The 23,216-nt window shown below is 44.1% G+C and overlaps 3 protein-coding genes across 3 annotated transcripts; all 3 read left to right on the top strand.

Moving 5' to 3' along the window:
- On the top strand, positions 1 to 3,026 carry LOC103706407 (WAT1-related protein At3g30340). Its single transcript, XM_008790496.4, has 6 exons — positions 1 to 265; positions 358 to 420; positions 523 to 639; positions 1,634 to 2,042; positions 2,398 to 2,549; positions 2,644 to 3,026. The coding sequence occupies exons 1-6, from the start codon at positions 84 to 86 to the stop codon at positions 2,714 to 2,716; spliced, it is 996 nt and encodes a 331-aa protein (XP_008788718.2). The 5' UTR covers positions 1 to 83; the 3' UTR covers positions 2,717 to 3,026.
- A 1,171-nt stretch (positions 3,027 to 4,197) lies between these two features.
- Positions 4,198 to 6,740, top strand: LOC103706443 (reticuline oxidase-like). The gene has a single exon (XM_008790539.4). The coding sequence runs from the start codon at positions 4,594 to 4,596 to the stop codon at positions 6,517 to 6,519; it is 1,926 nt and encodes a 641-aa protein (XP_008788761.3). The 5' UTR covers positions 4,198 to 4,593; the 3' UTR covers positions 6,520 to 6,740.
- Positions 6,741 to 14,281: 7,541 nt separating this feature from the next.
- Positions 14,282 to 19,406, top strand: LOC103706409 (WAT1-related protein At5g64700-like). The gene is made up of 7 exons (XM_008790498.2): positions 14,282 to 14,765; positions 15,960 to 16,022; positions 16,233 to 16,349; positions 16,517 to 16,751; positions 17,396 to 17,554; positions 18,173 to 18,324; positions 18,652 to 19,406. The coding sequence occupies exons 1-7, from the start codon at positions 14,572 to 14,574 to the stop codon at positions 18,776 to 18,778; spliced, it is 1,047 nt and encodes a 348-aa protein (XP_008788720.2). The 5' UTR covers positions 14,282 to 14,571; the 3' UTR covers positions 18,779 to 19,406.
- The last annotated feature ends 3,810 nt before the right edge of the window (positions 19,407 to 23,216 follow it).

Raw genomic sequence — 23,216 nt, 5'->3', positions numbered from 1 at the left:
CTAGGCCTTAAATAGCTGGTGCTGTGATAGCGAAGTCTTCAAGTCTTTGATCCCACATTAAGCTTTCTACTATAGTGGTTGAGATGGGGTGGTGCGAAGAGTGGAAGCCAACTCTTGCAATGCTGGGCGTCGCTGTGTCGCTCGCTGCCATGAACACCATGATCAAGAGTGTCATTGATGAGGGGATGAACAGGCTCGTCCTCATCACTCTCCGCCAATTGGTTGCTACTTTGTTCATGGCTCCCATCGCCCACTTTCGAGAAAGGTATGTGAGGGATGTAACAACATACTGTCTCATAAGGTTTCTAAAGGATTATAATGGAGATCATAATCTATGACAATGGCTGGTGATTGCAGGAAGACTAGACCAAAGCTCACAGTTGAAAGCTTTGTGTATCTTTTCTTCAGTGCGTTGTTCGGGTAATGAAATGGGAGGGGTTCTTGGAGGCTTGAGCAGAATTTTAACTTCAGAATCTTGAGAATTAGATATTGAATTGATGAGAGGTTGTGCATTTGTTTCAGGGCTTCTCTCACGCAGTATCTCTTCTTCTTAGGTTTGAAATACACTACAGCAACGTTCGCATGCGCTTTTCTTAACATGGCTCCTGTGTTCACCTTCCTGCTGGCCTTGCCCTTCCGGTGCTTTCTCTCTCCCTCTCCCTTTGTGTAGTTTGTTGAAGTGGACTGATTTCCCTTTTATTAAGAAGGGATAACTGGTTTTATGCTCTCCTACAAGGTCGACCTTCATTTGAAATTTCTCAATATTGCCCTCAGAATCCATGTGGGCGTGTACTTGGTCCCATATTGGTTGTGTATTGGGAAAAGCTTGGATACTTATACAAGACTAAGGAATCCACATAATCCTTTTTGCTAGCTTTTTTAGGCGAGGTCCTGATTGTTACAAATGATATCTAAGATAGATGCAGCCCATGATTCATACGGACTGGAAGATGTCACGGCCCTTTTAGGATTGATTATAGGCTGATTGTGGTGTTTATAATTAGATTTGAACCTTTAATCCGGTGATGATCTTAGAGTTTAAATGGATAGGACGAATATCTAGTCTCATATTGGTTGTATGCTGGATAGATCTTGTGCACTCATATAAAGCTAAAGAATCCAAACAATATCTCTCGACTAGTCTTTTTGGTCAAGATTCCGAATTGTTACAAATATATAAAGATCTATGCAGGCAAATGTTTGGTTCTACATTGGTTATGCATTATAGAGAGCTGGAATATTGATATAGGACCAAGAAACCTAACGAATAATTTCTGATTAGCTTGTTCGAGTGAGGCCAATTACCATCTTGTCCATTTCGCAAATCGTAGAGTCGACCTTCGACTCCCTATGGGTAGATTGAGCTCATAATGATACTAAGAAGAAAAATCTAGCAAATTACGTATACAGTTTATGGAAGAATTTTCTCGAAACTGTATGGAGGAATTTATAGCAGACAAGTTTCTTATGTGTTCTTTTTTCTAAAAAAAATTGAGAAATTCATTTGGTTCGATATGAGGGAGGGTTCTGGCAGATCCCCCTACTTCCACACTTGTTCTTTTGTCATGATAGCTATGAATAAATGGAATAGTTTGTGGCGTCCATGACAATCTTTCTTTGTTATCTCCTATAGTTTGGAGACACTAGATGTGAAGACCAGAGCAGGGACTGCAAAGTTGCTTGGGGCAATCATATGTCTTAGTGGAGCAATGCTCCTCACTTTTTATAAAGGTGTGGCCTTAACCAACACTTCCCACCAGCCAGTGGCATCAGAGCAACAAGAGGGACACAGTACTGCAGGCTACAGCACAAAGAAGTGGATCATGGGTTCAATTGCCTATCTTGCTGGTTGTCTTACTTGGTCTTCATGGTTCCTCATCCAATCCAAAGTTGCTAAGAAGTATCCATCACTCTACTCTGGCACTGCCCTTATATTTTTCCTTAGCTTCCTTCAAGCAGCAGTATTGACTTTAGCCACAGAGAGGAGCTTCTCTGTGTGGGCTTTGCAAAGGAAGCTGGAGATCATTACCGTAATCGTCGCAGTAAGCATGACATATTCACAATCTGCATCTTCTTCTCCAAAATGAAAAGAAAAAACATATTTGTGATTCACATCTCACTTATTTATGGTACATACACAATGGTGCTAAGAAAGAATAGGGTTGACTTCTAAAAAGAGTTCCTACAAAGAGCAGTCATCACTTCGATGATCCACAGCACTTACTTCATCCTTTTTCGATCCTCCCTTCTCCCTTTAAATCTACCAGTATTATTCTGAGAGTCATCTGAAAATGAACTACTTGCATGGCAAACATGACTATCAGTATTCAAAAAAAAAAACAGTTAAACTCGTAGGCAATGAAACATTTACTTGAAATAAACTTCATGGTTATCCAGGGAATAGCAGGATCCGGATTTGGCTTCTTGGCAATGTCATGGTGTGTGGAGAAGAGAGGCCCAGTCTTTACTGCTGCATTCACTCCTCTCGTACAAATTATTGTGGCTGGCATTGACTTCTCCATCCTCCACGAACCCCTTTACCTTGGAAGGTATTGAGCTATCTGCCATCCCAATAAGCTCTTCTAGAGATTGCACCCATCAAGTATTGCAAGCTAACTTCTGTTATTTATCTGCCGTGGCTAGTGTTTTGGGGTCTGTTCTTGTGATTGCTGGCCTTTATTTTCTTCTGTGGGGGAAAGAGCAAGGAGGCCAGTAGTTCTGCAGGGAAGACAGTAGAAGAAAATGGCGAAGGCCAGTAGTTCTCATTTGAAGCGCAAGGCAAGTGTTTTTTAGATTTAAGTTACAGGGGCCCTTATGGTATCTCATAAACATTCCAAACTATTGGCTCTATACTCTGCTATCATCTCACATGTGCACTCTAGTCTATGCCTCCTCTTTCTCTCTCTCAGTTTGGGTGTGAGGGATGGTTGGCCTTCTCCCAAAATAAGCCTAAAACCACTTCAAAATAGGAGCTGTTTTTGTGAGATCAGAACCACATATCTTTAGTGCAACTTTGCTCACTCCTATATGTGTCGCAGATAATTAAGCATGCGTTCGATACTGGATATGTGAAAATGGCAAACTAATTAATCACAGATTGTTCGTTTTTGGGCGACAAAAAACATATGCAATCTGAACTACATGTCTAACATAGCCAACAAGTCTATGTATAATGTTTATCAATCCTACAACCAAATGTGGTAGTCAACATATACATACATACGTGCATACATATATATGTATGCATGTTGATAACCGTTGTTCAACATATTCCTCCGTCGTTTAATTTTAAAATAAGGAATGCATTTAAAAGCTGATTTAGGTCTTCAATTTGAAGCTGTGATGGACTTGATTTGATTTCTTGGGCACTTTTACAAGCTGATCCTGGTACTTACATCTGTCCATGGTGTAGGAACACAGACATGTCTAATAAACTGGAATGAGCAATTGGTACACTCTTGTTCCTTCAATAGGAAGGCTCACCTACCCTAATGTCTATGTAGGAACATGGACATGTCCAAACAAAGGAACCTATTGTTCATATCTACCAGTTAACATGGTATAGGTTATGCACCAACACTGAAAGATGTCAAGAGCTATCAAGCCTTATAAAATGAGAGGCTAAATTAGGCATGCTCATCGGCATCTCTATCTATGAACTTGGCAGTCCTGCAAGACTTCTGAAAGGGGAAAGGGGGTCAGAAGTTGAAACATTGCTTTTCTTACCATCAGTCGGCCCCACGATGAACCAATCATGTGATTGCGTCTCTGCATAGAATTGCAAGAAGAAAAACTTTCCAAACTAAAGATCACTTCTTGTATATGCTTGATCATAGCACCGTCCTCTATCCATTTCTTAGCATTGACTACATTGTCACCTTTCGAGCAGTATCTAACTTCGAGTCGGCACGCTAAGTCCCGATTGGCCTCTCAATTGAGGTTGAGTTCATGTCGAAAGAACCATATAAGTATAGATGTTGAAAGCACATGAATCATGATATAACCTAATGCGATTGCAGGTCCTATTCTAACAAAGACCTAATGCAATATAATTTATAAATTCTTTATCTTTCATGAAAGAAGACAATTGAGCTACTTATCAAATACTTACGAGAGACTAGCGTCACATATCGAATAACATAGTTCATCCTCCTAATTATATGGCCTTCAATTGAGCTACTTATCAAATCCTTACATTTCTCTTCCCTGGAGCTTTCGCAAATGACAATGAAAAAAAGGCTCACAATGGTCCCAATTTCCCACACCAATCATCCCTAAAGCTTAATAAATAAACCACCACTTCCCCAAGACCCCAAATTGCTAAAACTTTGCAGGCCTCCAAAACCGGCCGAGGCATCGCCGGCCCACCGTTATCATCTCCCCTATCCATATGAACACGCAAGCTCCCTTTCCGGCAGCATCATAGCCGCAAGATCAAGTGATCAGACGGCCGTGTCGCATTCTCTCATCAACGTCGCTTGTGACCTTAGCTAACCGGTTCCCCGGCAACGCTCTCCCTCTCAGGAAACTATTTGCTTAAACCGTTGCACCGAATGGAACCGTCCGATTGATGCTCTTCCATCTGAGATCGGGATGCACAATTTAGATTATCGTGATCCGGGGAGTAGCATAACAAATGGAGGGAAATATAATACGAGAGAGTGCAAGCTCCTCGCCGGCCATCTTTTTTGTCCTAAATTCGAACAATATTGTTCCCGTTCTGACCATCCTCGTTATATAAACCCCGAAACCCCCCCTCCCCCTACTCCTGATCCGATCCCAAAATACCCCCACTCTGCCATGGGAACTATCCCTCTTCCCATCTTCCTCCTTTTCCTCTCCCTCCCTGCAATGTCGGAAGAAAGAAACCCCCCTGCGTCGCCAGGAAAACTTGCCACGTGCCTCTCCTCCGCCCAGCTCACCAATTACACGATCCCCTCCGTCGACCCCACAGATGCCGCCATGTCATCGTATTACCGTGTATTAAACTTCTCCATCCAAAACCTCCGCTTCGCCCGGCCATCCCTCCCGAAGCCCGCGGCCGTTGTACTCCCGGATGATACGTTGCAGCTGCGGAGCACGGTAATCTGCTGCCGCCGAGCTAATCTCGGCATCAGGATTCGCAGCGGGGGACACAGCTACGAGGGATTATCCTACACCGCGGGACACGACACGCCTTTCGTTATTATCGATTTAATGAACATGAATCGGGTCTGGGTCGACCCGGAGAACCGGACCGCATGGGTCGAATCGGGCGCGACGCTGGGCGAGACCTACCATGCCATCGCCAAGGCGAGCGATTCGATCGCCTTCTCCGCCGGGTCCTGCCCCACCGTGGGCAGCGGCGGTCACATCGCCGGCGGTGGCTTCGGCCTCCTCTCCAGAAAGTACGGCCTCGCGGCCGACAATGTTCTCGACGCGATCCTGGTCGACCCGTCCGGCCGAGTTCTGGACCGGAAATCCATGGGCGACGACGTCTTCTGGGCCATCCGAGGCGGGGGCGGGGGCACGTGGGGAGCGGTCTATGCTTGGAAAATCCGTCTCCTCCCCGTCCGGAAGCGGGTCACCGCCTTCATTATAAACCGGCCGGGGTCGACTCAGGCCGTCGCCGAGTTACTCCACAAATGGCAGCGAGTCTCTCCGAGTCTACCGGACGAGTTCTACCTCTCTTGCTTCGTCGGCGCCGGTCTACCCGAGCTAGACCGGATCGGGATGTCGGCCACGTTCAAGGGCTTCTACCTCGGACCAAAACCGGAGGCGGTCGCGATTCTGAACCGGCGGTTCGCCGAGTTAAACTTATCGGATTCGGAACTTCACGAGATGAGTTGGATCGAATCTGTGGTCTTCTTCTCGGGTCTGCCGAAGGGGAGCTCGGTATCGGATCTAAAGAAACGGATCCTCCACACGAAAACCTTCTTCAAGGCCAAATCCGATTACGTGAGGGAGCCGATCTCAAAGAGAGATTTAGTCAGAGCCCTCGATTTGCTATCAGACGAGCCAAAAGCGTGCCTTATTCTGGACCCTTACGGTGGGGCGATGGCCACGAAAGGGAGCGAGGATCTGCCGTTCCCGCACCGGCGCGGGAATCTTTATGCAATCCAGTATCTGGTCGAATGGACGGCAGATGATGATGGGAGGAGGGACGAGTACATGGAGTGGATCCGTGGGTTCTACGGGTTCATGGGGGAATTTGTGTCGAAGGGGCCGAGGGCGGCGTATGTGAATTATCTGGACCTGGATTTGGGGAACACCGGATGGACGGACGGCAGCAAGGGGTACAGCGATCCGGTGGCTGAGGCGAGGGTATGGGGGGAGAGGTATTTCTTGGGGAATTTTGATCGGTTGGTACGGGCGAAGACGGCCGTTGATCCGGATAACGTTTTCAGAAATGAACAGAGCATCCCGCCCTTGGGGTTGGGTTCGGTTTTGGATAGGGAGGGGAAGGGAACATGGGATGATGATCATGGTGTGTGTAGAATGGTGGGATGGACAAGCAGTTGTAAAGGAATTACTTTGTAAAGCCCCACATTAAATAGTGTTTCTCTTTGGGATTTTTTTTTGGGTGATGTTTGATCCATGGAGTTGATGGTTGATAGGAGAAATGTTTATTGGAGTCATGCAGGGCTCGTATACATTGTGCTCCAATGAGTCCATGCCACTGCGGTGATGTTTAGCAGTCCAAAAAAAAAGAAATTATTATGGTGGTCTTAGATTACTAGTGATTTTTATTCTAAAGTAAACTAATTTCTGATGATTTAAGATCATCATTGTTGCTGGTGGTCCAAACCGAGAACGATTGGCACAGCGGTGTGAACGGGGTTCCGTTTGAGTTGCCTTGGTTGGTGTTGATTGCGCTCCACCTTCCACCGGGAAACCTGCAAGCAAGCCTCGCACCACCACTGGGGTAGTGGGGGCCCTCTGACGATCAAGTCAGAGGAGATTGGAGGAGAAGGAGAGATAATAGTAGCAAGTAAGAGAATGCACTGGAAGTTCTCGCTTACCCCCCCTCTTCCCCCCAGCCGCATATATACCAGGCTGGGGGGTCTTTCAGGGGGGTTCGTCATCGTGGGGCACGATGGAGCTGCCACTGACACGGCCGTTATAGGGCGTCGTGGGGCAGCGCTGGGAACGGCCATGACAGGGCGTAGTGGAGCTCCGCCTTGTACGGCTGTTACAGGGGATCGTGGAGCAGCGCCAGATACAACCGTTGCAGGGAGTAGTGGAGCAGGAGGCTGCGGCGTGCCTCTGGGGAATAGCCTGTCGTTGTCGAGAGATGTCCGACTCGGGGTCGGGCTGCGGAGACGAAGATGTCCGACTCGGGGTCGGATTGCTGGATCAAGGGGCTGCCGACTCGGGGTCGGGCTGCGGAGCCGAAGATGTCCGACTCGGGGTCGGATTGCTGGACCAAGGGGCTGCCGACTCGGGGTCGGGCTGCGGAGCCGAAGATGTCCGACTCGGGGTCGGATTGCTGGATCAAGGGGCTGCCGTAGTCTTCCTGGGCGCGCGTGCCGGTCACGTGGGGCATGGTGGCTAAGTTCCCCCGTAACAGTAGCCCCCCACTTCCGAGCCCGGAACCAGAAGGGGAACGGGTGAAGGGAGTGATGCTTCGAGATTGCCGCCGTTCCTCGGAGAGGCGCGCGCGCTTCGAGCTCCCCGCCTTCTTTATGGCGTATGGCGGTTGTTGCTGACCTGGCAGTCTGAGGATTTCGGCGGACATCCTTCCTTCTTTTTAACTTTTGGTAGCGTCTCGCTGACTCCCGACTCTTGAAATTCTTCTGGTGCTAGGCCAGGTATCTGAGGGTTAGGCCTCAGGGGATTCTTCCGGCGCTAAGCCAGGCATCCGAGGGTTAGGCCTCAGGAACTTCTTCCGGCGCTAAGCCGGGCATCCGAGGGTTAGGCCTCAGGAAATTCTTCCAGCACTAAGCCAGGCATCCGAGGGTTAGGCCTCAGGAAATTCTTCCGGCGCTATGCCAGGCATCCGAGGGTTGGGCCTCAGGAAATTCTTCCGGCACTAGGCCAGGCATCCGAGGGTTAGGCCCCAGGAACTTCTTCCGGCACTAGGCCAGGCATCCGAGGGTTAGGCCTCAGGAAATTCTTCCGGCGCTATGCCAGGCATCCGAGGGTTGGGCCTCAGGAAATTCTTCCGGCACTAGGCCAGGCATCCGAGGGTTAGGCCCCAGGAACTTCTTCCGGCACTAGGCCAGGCATCCGAGGGTTAGGCCTCCGGAACTTCTTCCGGCGCTAAGCCAGGCATCCGAGGGTTAGGCCTCAGGAAATTCTTCCGGTGCTAAGCCAGGCATCCGAGGGTTGGGCCTCAGGAAATTCTTCCGGCACTAGGCCAGGCATCCGAGGGTTAGGCCTCAGGAACTTCTTCCGGCGCTAAGCCAGGCATCCGAGGGTTAGGCCTCAGGAACTTCCTCCGGCGCTAAGCCAGGCATCCGAGGGTTAGGCCTCAGGAAATTCTTCCGGCACTAGGCCAGGCATCCGAGGGTTAGGCCTCAGGAAATTCCGCTCGTTGGTCGGCCAAGGCTGGCGCAAGCCGAGGCGACCGGTCGGGGCTTCAGGCTAGTTTGCTCCCGGGATGATCATCGGGTTAGCCTGGCATCCGAGGGCCAAGCCTCGGGAGATTCCGCTCGTTGGTCGGCCAAGGCTGGCGCAAGCCGAGGCGACCGGTCGGGGCTTCAGGCTAGTCTGCTCCCGGGATGATCATCGGGTTAGCCTGGCATCTGAGGGTTGTCAGGCCTCAGGAAATTCCGCTCGTTGGTCGGCCAAGGCTGGCGCAAGCCGAGGCGACCGGTCGGGGCTTCAGGCTAGTCTGCTCCCGGGATGATCATCGGGTTAGCCTGGCATCCGAGGGCCGAGCCTCGGAAAATTCCGCTCGTTGGTCGGCCAAGGCTGGCGCAAGCCGAGGCGACCGGTCGGGGCTTCAGGCTAGTCTGCTCCCGGGATGATCATCGGGTTAGCCTGGCATCCGAGGGCCGAGCCTCGGGAGATTCCGCTCGTTGGTCGGCCAAGGCTGGCGCAAGCCGAGGCGACCGGTCGGGGCTTCACGCTAGTCTGCTCCCGGGATGATCATTGGGTTAGCCTGGCATCTGAGGGTTGTCAGGCCTCAGGAAATTCCGCTCGTTGGTCGTGCGCCTGTCGCTTGCCGCCCGACGGGATTTCTCCGTGGCCAGCTGCGATCGTGTTTCTCCTCCTCTCCAAGCGTCGCCTGGGGAACACCAGATGGGCATTAAATGCTAATTGAGGGGTTACCTGGGAAATCGGATCGCCAGTTGCTGCTTGCGAGGGGTGTCAGTTAAGCGGCCGCGATACGCGCGTTCTTCTCGGGCCGGGGGCAGCCCCCAGTGATAGTATGGATCACGCCCGCGACGGGTCGATTCTGCTCTCGAGGCTCCTGAGGGGCCGGGTCGGCCGGACGCGAGTCTGCGGGGGGATGTCGATCGTTCACATATCGACCGAGACGCCCTCGGCGGATGAGAGCCTCGATCTCGTCCCGAAGCTGGAAGCAGTCTTCGGTGTCGTGGCCGTGGTCCCGGTGGTACTCACAGTACGCCCGAGAGGGCCTCCTCCCAGGAATCTTCTTCATCTGTCTCGGGACCGGGAGGTCCTCCCGCCCCTTGATTTCCATGAGGATCTGGGCCCGGGGAGTCAGGAGAGGAGTGTACCGGTTGAAACGTCGGGGCGGAGAACGAGGGCGTAGGGCGCCGTGGTTCTTTGCCGGCGACAGGCTTCTGCGCCGACGTTGAGGCGTCGGGCTCCTCCTCTGGCGTGCCTCTTTTCGCCTTTTCTTCCCGAGCTTTGGAGGGATCTCGGCGGCCTCCTTGCTCCGGTGGGCGGCCGCCTCCTCGGCGTCCGCATACTGGTTCGCCCGGGACAACAGCTCCGGGAAGCTCCGCGGCAGGCGTTTGTCCAGGGAGAAGGTGAGTCTGCCCTTTCGGAAGCCACGCTTCAGGGCTGAAAGAGCCACCTCCTGGCTCAGGTTCCGGACTTCCAGCGTAGCCTTGTTGAAGCGGGTAAGATAATCCCGCAAGCTTTCTCCCTCGTTTTGCCGGACATCAAAGAGGGAGTCGGAGACCAGTCGCCGCCGGCTACTGACGGCGAAATGGGTGATGAAGAGGCGAGTAAACTGGTCAAAGGACTGGATTGAGTTAGCCTCCAAGCCGGCGAACCACGCCCTTGCCGGGCCACGGAGGGTCGCCGGGAAGGCCTTGCAGAGGAGAGGATCTGATGCTCCGTGGAGGAGCATAAGGGTCCTGAAACTCTCGACGTGATCCCGCGGGTCCGCCGCCCCGTCATAGGGCTCGATCGCCGGCATTTTAAACCCCGGCGGATTCGGGGTCCGCAGGATCCTCGAGGCAAGCGCCGGCTGGGAGGAGATCTCCAAGTCGGCGAAGGGATCTTTGGAGTGGCCCTTCAGGACCTGGAGTTGTCGGTGGAGATCGTCCACCCGCCGGTCCAGGGAGCGCGACCGATGGGTGGGAGACAAGGAGCACCGAGAGGGGGACCGACTGGAGCGCGGGTTCCTTGAGGACTGGGGAATCTGGGAACGCGCCCGGGCCCGCCTCTCGTACCCCGCGCAGCTCCGATGGGAAGGTCCCGGCAGAATGGACCGTGCTCGAGAATCTTCCTCGCGCCGGCGCTCCTCCCCATGGGAGAGGAAGGAGCGCGGGTTGAGGAGGACAGGTGAGTGCTCAGGGAGCAGCGGCTCCTGGGCCCGCTGCGGCGCCCGAGACATCACACCCTGCAGGTTCTGCACTGCCTCCGCGAGGGTGCGAACCTGCTGGGCTAACTGGTCGAACTGAGCGGCTTCGACCATCTGAATGGGAGGTGGAGCGGTGGAGTGTTGCTGAGAATGTGTTGGAGACGCAGCGGCCTCCCGGCCGGAGGCGCGAGAGGCCCCGCGACCGGAGGCATTGGAAGCTCCACGACCACCTCGCCGTGCCATTACGATCGCTCTGAGATTCAGGCCCTCCCTCTAGCGCCAACTGTTGCTGGTGGTCCAAACCGAGAACGATTGGCACAGCGGTGTGAACGGGGTTCCGTTTGAGTTGCCTTGGTTGGTGTTGATTGCGCTCCACCTTCCACCGGAAAACCTGCAAGCAAGCCTCGCACCACCACTGGGGTAGTGGGGGCCCTCCGACGATCAAGTCAGAGGAGATTGGAGGAGAAGGAGAGATAATAGTAGCAAGTAAGAGAATGCACTGGAAGTTCTCGCTTACCCCCCCCTCTTCCCCCCAGCCGCATATATACCAGGCTGGGGGGTCTTTCAGGGGGGTTCGTCATCGTGGGGCACGATGGAGCTGCCACTGACACGGCCGTTATAGGGCGTCGTGGGGCAGCGCTGGGTACGGCCATGACAGGGCGTAGTGGAGCTCCGCCTTGTACGGCTGTTACAGGGGATCGTGGAGCAGCGCCAGATACAACCGTTGCAGGGAGTAGTGGAGCAGGAGGCTGCGGCGTGCCTCTGGGGAATAGCCTGTCGTTGTCGAGAGATGTCCGACTCGGGGTCGGGCTGCGGAGACGAAGATGTTCGACTCGGGGTCGGATTGCTGGATCAAGGGGCTGCCGACTCGGGGTCGGGCTGCGGAGCCGAAGATGTCCGACTCGGGGTCGGATTGCTGGACCAAGGGGCTGCCGACTCGGGGTCGGGCTGCGGAGCCGAAGATGTCCGACTCGGGGTCGGATTGCTGGATCAAGGGGCTGCCGTAGTCTTCCTGGGCGCGCGTGCCGGTCACGTGGGGCATGGTGGCTAAGTTCCCCCGTAACAATCATGTTTGGAATATTATATTCTGATGATTAAAGATCTCTAGGTATTTATGATTAACCTATTTGATATATCATAAAAATTCAAGATCATTAACCATATAATACCAAAAGTATTCTTGAAATATCCCATATATTTTGCAACTATTAACAAAAATTTTCGAATAAATTATAGAAAAATATGTATAAATATAAATTATATTATCAAAATCTATCGTTCCAAAGCAATTCAACAGGAGCACAAAAACTATATCAAAATAACTCTAGGGATTATTAAAACTCGTTTGGCTCGCGGAAAGAATTTTTTCTCATTAGAATATTTTTTCTGAGAATATAATTTGTAGAAATATCATGCCTAAAAAATGATTTTGGCATGTTTGGTTGATCATGAAAAAGTGTCATATTCTAGAATAGCTTATGTTTGGTCGAGCATCTACTTTTCTAGGAAAGTTGTATAAAATACTTATTATACCCTTAATAAAGAAAAATATCTTACCCACATATTTTGATGGCTTAATAGTACTTTTGAAAAAAAAAGTTCTTCAATTCTCAATCGGTGGAAAAGTAGCTTTTCTATATCCTCATAATTTTTTTTTCTATGAAATATGAAAATCTTATTTTTATGAAAATACTATTTTTCCATCTCTCTCCTTTGAAAATTCCAACAAAATAAGATGTATTTCTTTATTTTTCTATTGACTACACTTTTCTCACGAACCAAACGAGTCCTAAACCTTCCCAACTAGAAAATTTTTTTTTTATGATATTATCAAACCCTTCCCAACTAGAAAAACATTTTTGTTTTCTAAAGATCGGTATTTTTAGAAACAATATTTTCTATTGGACTAAAACGTATTTTTGTCCCTAAATTTTAGGCCCACATTATTACTGGAGGGGGGTCTTGAAAATCTATCCTTAAGGATGGGTTTAACATCATTGGTTGGATGCTGATTTTTGGAGTGGAGGTAATCTGAGATTACTACCATGTAGGATCTAATAGGTGCAACCAAAAGTGGTAATCTCGCCACTGTCACCCAAATCACCATTAATCTTGAGATCATCACGCCATATTAAATGCCACCATCATGTAAAAGGATTCACAATGCAAAAGGATATTGCCAAGGAGTGATGGCAAAAGGATAATAGTCTCATAATGCCAGTGAGCATCATGAGGGCTAGGAGGCAACATTATGAAAGGAAGCTTCCAGAATTTTTCTATGTGATATGTGACCTATATACTAGGAGACAACATGACAACATAAGGCTAGATTTGCATGTTACCAACATTACAAATGGAAGCTTAGCTTGTACCAAATTCTCCATTCTCCATATGGATATCAATATTAATGGCACTAATATTAACGTACTTGGACATCATTAAAATTTATTGCTTAATACACAATATATGTTAATGACGCTAATATTAATATGTTTAGTCATCATCAAAATTCATAGTTTAATATACAATAAAAATTTAGCTATTGAAACTCTTTATTTACTATAATATTTAAATTTTTTATTGTATTTTAAACATAAAAGGCATTGACATTGCTCCTAATGATGAGAATTTTTTTTGCTCAGCCATAATTAAAGTTCATTACTTTATATGAAAAAAAATATTATAGTCTTTTAACTATTATAATCTATTATATTAAAAAATGAAAATCTTATCCCGCGCATCCCTCACTCTCTTAAAAATAAATAATATAATTGGAGCTACGGCATTCATTTTCACTTGGAAAGAGCTCCCAATAAGATATTTGTCCCTTCCTCTTTGGGTGGGGTGGGTAGGCTCGAGCCTCGTCAAATTGGCAATGGACCCATTTCAGGTGCGCGTATCGCATGCAGTTAGGCAATACCGCAGTAGAGATAAAAGCCTAAGGGCACAAGGACCCATGGGTTTTGCCACATTCAAACCATCTGCATCCTTAGGGTTCGTTTGGTTCGCGGAAAGCATTTTTCCTCCTAGAAATATAATTCAGGAAAAGCAGATTTCTAGAAAGAGGATGGTACTTTTGGCATGTTTGGTTAATCATGGGAAAGTAACAGATTTTCGAAATGCTTATGTTTGGTTGGCCATTCACTTTTCTAAAAAATTTATGTATAATTCTTATTATACTTTTAATAAAAATTAGGTTTTTAATGCCTCTTTAATGCTTCTTTAATATTGAGGGCATTTTTGGAAAAAAAAAAGGGAGTGATTTCCGCCTCATGAGAGAGTAATTTTTCCATGTTTCTCATTGAAAAGATTTTTCCATGAAATGTGGGAATCATATTTCCATAAGAATACAACTTTTTTGTCTCTTTTCTTTGAAAGTTCCAACCAAACAAGAGGTATCTTGACCACACTTTCCCCCTTCTTTTCTCGCGAACCAAACAAGCCCTTAATGTTAGAGATTCATGTATCATCGGCTCCATCACACACACAACACGTATATCATGCAAGCTAACCAAGCCAAAAGAGTCCCACTTGAAGAGATCTTCGTTCCCATCTCGTCCACGGAAGTATCCCATGCATGACTCCTCCTTTCACATATTCTTAAAACTTCTCACGTAAAGACTTCCTACCCAGTGATCAAATTCCTCCTGCCTTCCTCCCTCGTACGTGTAACAAACCTTCAACTGATCCCGTTATCTTCGGGAATCCCTCTCCCTTACACATCCCCCATTCGTCTCAACCTCTTGCACTCGTATTATTTAACAATTCTTTCTAGTTCCCTCGTCTCGTGTGAGCTCTCCAAGTAGCTAGGTTCCATCTTCTCCCCCTTCTTCCTCCTTCTATCCCCTTCTTTCCTGAGAGAAAAGATGGGGAGCTTGAAGGGGATCATTGGGAGCATCACCCTTCCCCTGAGCATGGTGCTGGTCCAGATCTTTACCATGGGAATGCTTATCTTGTCGAAGTTGGCGCTCAACCAGGGGATGTTTATCTTTGCACTCCTCGCTTATCGCAACGCCATCGGGGCGGTCTTCGTCGCTCCCCTCGCCTTCTTCATTGAGAGGTTTCCAAGGAGTTTTTTTTGCTCTTCTTCTCATTTCTTTTCTCATTTTTAGTGGAAGGGATCTTTTACAGTTCTTTGTTTTTATCAGAGTATGGTTCTTTCTTGTCCCGGTTGGGCAGGAAAGGTCCATTTCCAAGCACAAATGGCACAAGGGGGCATGGTGGCTTGCGATTCCGAGTAGTGCTTGTAACAGTGCACTCCACCATCCATGGGACCCATGCAATCATGTCATACTGCATGGCCGGCTGTGATCGGTTTAACTAAAGGACTAATCATGGGATGGCATGACAGCTACATGATTCAACCAAGTTATGAGTAGAATTTTAGTGTTAGAATCATATGATTCCAGATAAGACTTAAATAATCAACAAACCTATGTCGGCTTAAATGATAACTAATAAATTTGACAAGTAACAAGATTATAATCTAATTTTAATAGTTTCCCATCCTTTGCTTATCAAGTTTTGTCGGAGCAGGGATTAGAATTTAATGAAAGTTGTATTTCACACTAAAGTGCTTCGTGATAAGGTTATGTTTCCCCAACATAGATTTGCAATAAGTTTATGATGATATCGGATTTTTTCAGATCATCTAAAAAGAAGAAAGCTGGTTTTTAAATTATCCAGAAACTCTGTTTTCTGCAATTTCCTATTAAAGTGATATGCATGAAATATTTCCTTTCCTCTGCAAAACAATTTGCAACTACTGGCTCATGTTCAGAATTCTTTCATATATTGCTTTTAGTTTGAGACAAATTTAGTGAAGTGGAATCAGGTTTAATAGTGCTTCAAAGGGGAATATGGAGTTGATGCATGCCTAACTCACTAAAATCCAAGTTTGGATATGTTCCATAATTCCCTTTGGATAGGTGCTTAGTTGGAGAGTGATTTCCAGATAAGCATCTATTTTTTGCTTTTCTTCTATGTAATTTTCTCTTTGTAGAATAAAAGATTATTAGGAAACATTAAATTTTTTTTTTGTAAGAAAAAAGGAAGAAGAAACAACATTTTGTAGATGTATCTAAAAATTTAGAGTTTCGGGGTGTCGTTTGGGTATGTTCCATTTCCCTTTGGAGGTGCTTAGTTGGTGATTGAATTCCAGATAAATATCACTTTTTTTTAAATCTGATACAGTGTGCATTCTTCTCTGTAATTATCTCTTCATAGTCATTTCTTTGTTTTCATCTCTGTCTAGGGATATGAGGAAGAAGCTGAATGGTGCAGCATTTCTATGGATTTTTATCAATTCAATCTTTGTGTGAGTAGACTCACTTAACCAACCTTTGCTCTAATATACTTTACGCGTTAAAAAAAAAAGAATAGGAAAATTATACATGAAAAGAAGGTCAGACTACTGTACCTAAGCCAATATATCAAAAGATATAATGACCATACGCAATCAAACTATTCACTATACGCATTGTTGCCCTTTCTAACTTATATTTATTTTGATCTACCTTTGATCTAGAAACCTAATGGGAATGGGTTTGTACTACTACGGCCTACGGGATACGAGTGCATCATATGCTGTTAATTTCTTGAATTCGATCCCGGTTGTCACTTTTATTTGTGCCATCATCCTTAGGTGAGTATCTCACATAAGCTTGACAAACTTAACATAATCTGAAATACTATGCTTGCATTTTCAGAACACTTTGCTTTAAGACATAAATTCTGATAACTTGCTTTAGTTATAATAAATTTACTTATGATTTGCTAACCTTATGACCAGTAATGTGCTTTGCTTCTCAGAGTAGAGAGGTTGGGCTTAGGCAGCAGGGCAGGGAAAATGAAGATCCTTGGTACTTTGGTATGTGTAGGAGGAACAATGGTAGCTAGTCTCTACAAAGGCAAGGCATTACACCTATTCCATCACATTTTGATTCACACTAGCACGACGAAGGGGGCCAAGAACCAAAATATGATGCATGGGACAGTATTTCTGATTGCTAGCTGCTTGGGCTATGCATTTTGGTTCCTAACACAGGTAAGTGCTTTTATAATCCATTAACCATTATAGTGATGTGGGAATGAGATACTTGCATTTGAAAATGGGACAATATGGCATATTCTTGGTGTTATTTCTTGTGTATCAAACACTCTGTGGTGTTGTTCTAGTAGGCTGGGTTGATGCACTGTTTTGAGGACCTAGGACCTAAAGTGCTGCATCTGGGTGTGAAGGATAGATATGAAAACTTCTCAAATTCTCACCTATGCATAAAAGAAAAATAAATGATTCTTCTATTTGGTTGCAACTAGTTGTTGTTGTGAGCACTTGCCTCTTGCAGATGCTGAAAGTTACTTCTAACAAATGGCACATAGACCTTTTCTTTGAGCAGAATGACATATAATATCTCTCAATGTTATGTTCTTAACATTGTGTATAAAAGAGGATATCTATTATTAGCTTCATCAAACTAGATTTTACTATGAGCCAAGATCAGCAGTAGATTCCCGGCTCTTTAGTTTATCTATACTGCTGCAATCTTCTGCAGAGTTTGATTTCATTTAAGAATGAAACATAAGATTGCACTCTATTGCTTGATCAAGTAAATAATCTCTGCAAAATTTTTTTCGATTTATTGATGCTTCCCTATGCATATTTATGAAAAGATATTACCTTTGCCTCAGGTTAAATTATTTAAAGTCTTTCCTTCCAAGTACTGGACAACAATGTTGACATGTGTGGCAGGATGTTTCCAATCAATGGTGGCAGGGGTAATAATAGACAGAGGAAGAGCTGAATGGAGCTTAAAATGGAATTTGCAACTAGCAACAATAATATATTCGGTAAGGTTGTTATTTCTATTGCTTCTTTCTCGTTTTCCTCAAAAAAAATTTGCTCTTTCCCATGAGTAATCTTGAAAGAGGTTATGATGATTTATTTTATAGGAGTAAGAAAATTTTACATTTTCTTTGAGTAAGATGTATGTTATATTTATTATGTATCTGTTAATAACCTGAAGCTATACATTTTCCTTATGGAGCTCCATTTGTAACTCTGGCCTATACAAGCCCATAAAATTATTAACATCTTAATTTCTCATTAAACATATACGTAAGTGCCTTATTTCCAAGTAATTTCCCTTGGATCACTTTCTTACAGAGTCATTATGAACTTGAGTTGCAAGTCTCATTAAATTGATCCTTTTCTTGCCTTTCCATGGCAAGTTCAAGTCAAAACGTTTTCTATATTTTTAGTTAATTTTATCGATAATCCTAAGCTTATTTTATTAGTTCGGTTCGTAACTTAGACTTCGTGGTTATGCTGCATGACAGCATCTTTTTGTATATTAATCTAAATAGTTTGATCTTATGAAGGTAAGATGCCCATTTAAAAGAAGATTTTCCATTTGTTCAATATTTCATGCATATAGTATACAATAAAAGGGTCAAGTATTTTTGCAGGGCATATTGAATACAGGTGCCGCATTTTGCATGATAACATGGGCAGTCTCACGGCGGGGTCCTACATATCCTCCTATGTTCAACTCCTTATCAGTGATCTTTACAGTGGCCTTTTCATGTTTCTTCATGGGACAAGATGTCACAATTGGAAGGTTCGTATTTGAGTCCATCTAAATAATAACTCAATAAGGTTTGAAGAGTTCAACTGATAATAATGAATGGCAAACTAACTGTGACAACGGAATTAAAAGGGAAAAAAAAGAGAGAGGATAATTCTTGATGAACTTCTGATGTTTCTCTAACTGAGGTTTAAATTAAGATTTGTTTGCAAACATTATACAACTTCAAATTAAAGAATATGTTTATTCATATTTTAATGCTTTTAGTATGTATGTGCATGTATGCGCATGCTCATGCATCATGCATTTACCCCTACAGAATCATGCCTCCTCTAATGGAAAATTTTCACATGATTGCAGCTTATTGGGCACCTGCTCGATAGTTGTTGGACTATATGCATTTCTATGGGGCCAAAAGCAAGAATTATTGCTAAAACTAACAAAAGTTGGAAATGTTGAAGAAACTTCAAATGGGACTCCAGCATAGCCATGTAATTCTGATTTGTTAGGTGAAGTTATTGGTGGAAACATCAAGCAGGAACGCAGAACATTTCCCTTAAAATTGGGATCTGCTTAGAAAGTTCATTTCACAATTTTAAAATGCTATGTTGGGTGTAATTGCCTCTACTGCTTGATGTTTCCATCAATAACTTCATCTAACAAATCAGAATTAGATGGCTATGGAGTCTCATTTGAAGTTTCTTCAACATTTCCAACTTTTGTTGTTTTTAGCAATAATTCTTGCTTTTGGCCCCATAGAAATGCATATAGTCCAACAATTATCAAACATTGTTAAAGCCCTGCCTCCTGGCCTTCTCCTGGCCTTAGAACCAAAGGAAGGGTCATCATGGTGTGCCTCCATTGCAGAACATAATTATGGATTAGTGTGACTTGTGCTGCGAAGTTCTCAACCATGTGATGATGTGATTCCAATAGTCCAGTACTCATGGCAGCAGATAATGTGCATTCTGTTATCTATGTTATATCTTTTGTTGTTTGTAAGTGCTGTGTTCCTGTAATTGTGAACTCTCTACAAGAGTCCTTTACAAAGGAAAGAAATGTGAGATACATCATATAGTCAAGCAAACGTTTTATATATCACCTGATTCGTGCTCTGTACTCCTTTCATTTCCATTAGGCTAATCTTTCTCCTAAAAAAAAAAGGAAAAAAAGAACTGATTCACAAGAGTACCATGCAATTGTTTAAAAGAAACAACCAGCTGAAGTTTAATTCATCCCGGAATTAACTAAATTTGTACTTAGGAACTATTAGATAATAAGGTGAATACTTCATGCAGATCCACCATTGGATCATCCGCCGCTCTCTTCGAGGTCTGTGCAGGCAGATGAATGATGGAGTTCGGAGCTCTTTGAGATATGTGCAGTTGGTGATCCAACAGTGGATGGGTATGAAGGAAGGTGAATTCTTCTTTTGTGTGAAGGATACAACCGCGATCCTAAATAATAAACATACATCTAAGAATTTATAAATATTTTTTTGCAAAAAACTAAGCATCTTTCATTGGAAAATTAGAAACAAACTGCAGTCTTAAATAGGGTTGCTACTTGGGCCCCAAATGCATCCACCAAAACTGCTTGTTGGGTGGGGTTGGATTGAATTCAAGATGGGCTTGGGATAAAAAAAATTCTAACTTGAACTTGAGTTGAGTTGAGTTGAGCACGAACCCAAAACGAATTCATCTGGAGCCAATTTGAGCTCAACAGAACCCAACATAAAATAATAAATAATTGATAATTATATTTTCAACTCATATTCTATAAGTAACTTATATGTTATATATAATTATATTTTTTAATTTTGTTAAATCATATGTAAATATATCATTTAAATTGATGATTAAAAAAGATTTTGAAAAGAAAGTGAAAAAGATTGATGTTGAGACCTCAAATATAATAAACTTAAATCCAATAGAAGCATCTTTAACTTTTCCTCTATCTTATTATTCGATCAAACCTGACTAATGTGCCCCAACTCAACTATACCTGATCAATTTGATTAAACATAAATTTAATTCAAAATAGTAACATAAAACTAGGTTGTTATTACCTGGAAGACACAGAGCTTTATGGTGTGCAAAATTAATAATATTTTCTGCAATTTTTCAGAAAATCTTGTAGACTTAAATACTATTGAATTTTGTTTCTTGAGAAACTGTTTGATTATTTTGAATCAATTATTTCACATTTACATGTTTTCAGAGAGGCACTGTCTTTTTTTAAGAGTTATTGTTGGTGATCCCAAATGTGTGCTGCTTTGGAAGAGAAAATATCAGAAAGCAACCTGGTTTCTAGTTGTTGTAACTGTATCATATTAAGCCTATGGAGATAGGATTCCTCTTCATGCAGATTGTAGATGCCAAAAAAAAGATAAAGGAAAAAAAAACAGAGAGAAAAGAAGAAGAAAAAATACTTCATTGTGATTATAGTTTTCCACTCTGATCTATGGAATCTAGGCTAGCATTTTCACATATAGCTGACAAGTTAGAAATCTATCTTGTATTGGTTATTGCAGTAGTGTGGCAACTGCTTAGTAATTCGATGCACGGTTTAATCATTATGAACTGATTATGAACTTGGCAAGCTCGTATAATCATGTTTTAAGATTTTCCGCATGCTTGTGTATTAATTTTTCTTTAGTTACCAATCTCTTAAGTCTTAACCATCTTTTCTAATTATTGCTTTTATAGCTGTATTGCTCATCATGAACTGGCTTGGTGGACTTGCTGCACATTTCAAATTCTTTAGACTTGTCCTGCAAATTGATACTAGGGTATTGCAAGTGTAATTTTGTTTTTTTATTTTTACTTGAATAGTAATTCCCATTTTATTGAGTTAAGAAGTTACATCACACATAAAATTTTTCATTTATAATTACACTTGCTTTTCATTAAGTAAACACTGTAGGTGTGCATGTATTACTTCTCTTGTTCATTTCGTTTCCATCAATACCCTTAAGGGCCATATATTTATAAACTCAGCTTATCTTTGTATGCAGATCACATAGTCCTAGCATTTTTGAGAAATTTTCTTTTTCTTCACCTTAGCTCTGTTTAAAATCATCCATGATGCCCTCTAGCTGTGCTTCCAAGTCATCACTTCGACTTCTTTTAAGCTTCTCAAAATTAAACCATTTTAATGGATTTTGTCGATGTTCTAAATTAAATCAAGTGCTCTAACCATGACAAGATCCTGAGAACCTTCTACCATATAATCAGAATGAAGAAGCAAAAAAAAAAAAAAAAAAAAAAAAAATTGCAAAGCTATCCTTTCGCTAAATCCCCTTATTGAAATACTGATCATTAGGTAAGGGCCGTCACTTTTGATCAATGATCAACTCTTGCACTTTAACTTCTTTTGATCAACAAACTCACAACTATTCATCCTAAAATCCTCTGGGAAGAAGTTTCATGATCGGTGCATTAGCAACCGACAAACATGTTTTGGACCATTCTCTATATTAAACCAACCTCGAACTACCAGATGAGATTGCTCTGTCATGACTCACAACCCTATTTTAAACAAGATGAAGAAATCCAATTAACAAAACTTCGGTTTAAACTCCAACCACCAAAGCATGTTTCTGGCACATCCATAGTGACTTTCACCAGATGAGACCACTCACTATGACATCCAATTAACAAAAATTCTCAAAGTAGTTAAATCATTGAACACTTCTTATTTGAAATCTATTTTCAACCTAGGCAGAAAAAACACTTAGATACCAAACTCTTATTAGCTTTGAAGGTCCCACGTGCAACATGGTGTACTTAGTGGATTGTAAGATGTTTTTTTTGTCGAGTGATTGTTGTGATGTTTGATAAAAAGCCCATTCTTTTTGTAGTTTATCTGTACATAACAATTGGAACCCATTTGCTATGCTTAGTTGCATGCTTTTTTTCCTCTTCAATTGCAACCCTAATAGCAAGTAGTGCAAGAGGTTCGCCAAAAAAATAAAAAAATCTCCTTACAAAGTTCGATATGTAGATAATAGCATTTTGTCACAATCTAGAACCTCATCCAAAATAGCTAGTTGAAAAGTACTTTTAGGTTGTTTAGTCCTGTATAAATATCTAAGATCTCTCCATCGAATAACCGATGTAGGACTAAACCAAACCATTTCAATGACAAGAAAGTAAGAGCTCCTAATCTCACAGTTAATGCGAGCACATATCTGCAATGACCCCATGGACATCTGATAAATTGAGGACTGCATAGCAATAAATTAACTCCTCCATCTCCTTCCAGTTCTTCTTTGGCGCTGATCTCTTGAATCATTCCCATTATTGACTTATTAAAATCTTTATACGAAAAAGAAAACAACTTCACCATGATGATGCTTTGTGTAAAGACCCATTGAACATCGCTAGGTAAACTCCTAGAGAAGCCAAGGAATCTCTGGAATCTCTTTCTCCTTTTCATGACATCAGCACCCGTTGCCTCTGTCACAAGGCAAAACCATCCTCCCTCCAAGGCTTTATGCTTTCAGGGGAAGAGGAGGGCCGAAGACCACCTAATTGCTCAAAGGCTTTTTAAACGAATATTTGGTTTTCTACAGGCTTAATATGACTATGGAGTCATGTGGGTGGTTGTGTTTTGTGGGAGAAAGTCCACAGTAAGAAATTACCATGGTGAAGACCATAAATTACCATGGAGTTAGGTGATGGTAGCCAAATATGGCCGCGAGGGCTCAGGGGTGGCATGGAAAGGGCGGCGAGTTTCGTTCATGTGGCGTGAGATTGCGAGGTACCTGCCGACGGTGTCGGCAAATACCAGGTGGCTGATAGGCGATGGGCAGTGTATTGATATGACGACGGATCCATGGATTGATACTGTTCCACTGAGGTGGTGGCCGACCATGGTTGATGTTGAGGCAGTGGAGGGGTCGTGGGTCTCCGATCTTCTTG

Source organism: Phoenix dactylifera, chromosome 17 (assembly GCF_009389715.1).
Source record: "Phoenix dactylifera cultivar Barhee BC4 chromosome 17, palm_55x_up_171113_PBpolish2nd_filt_p, whole genome shotgun sequence".
Taxonomy (NCBI): domain Eukaryota; kingdom Viridiplantae; phylum Streptophyta; class Magnoliopsida; order Arecales; family Arecaceae; genus Phoenix; species Phoenix dactylifera.
This window is presented reverse-complemented; position numbering and strand designations above follow the sequence as displayed.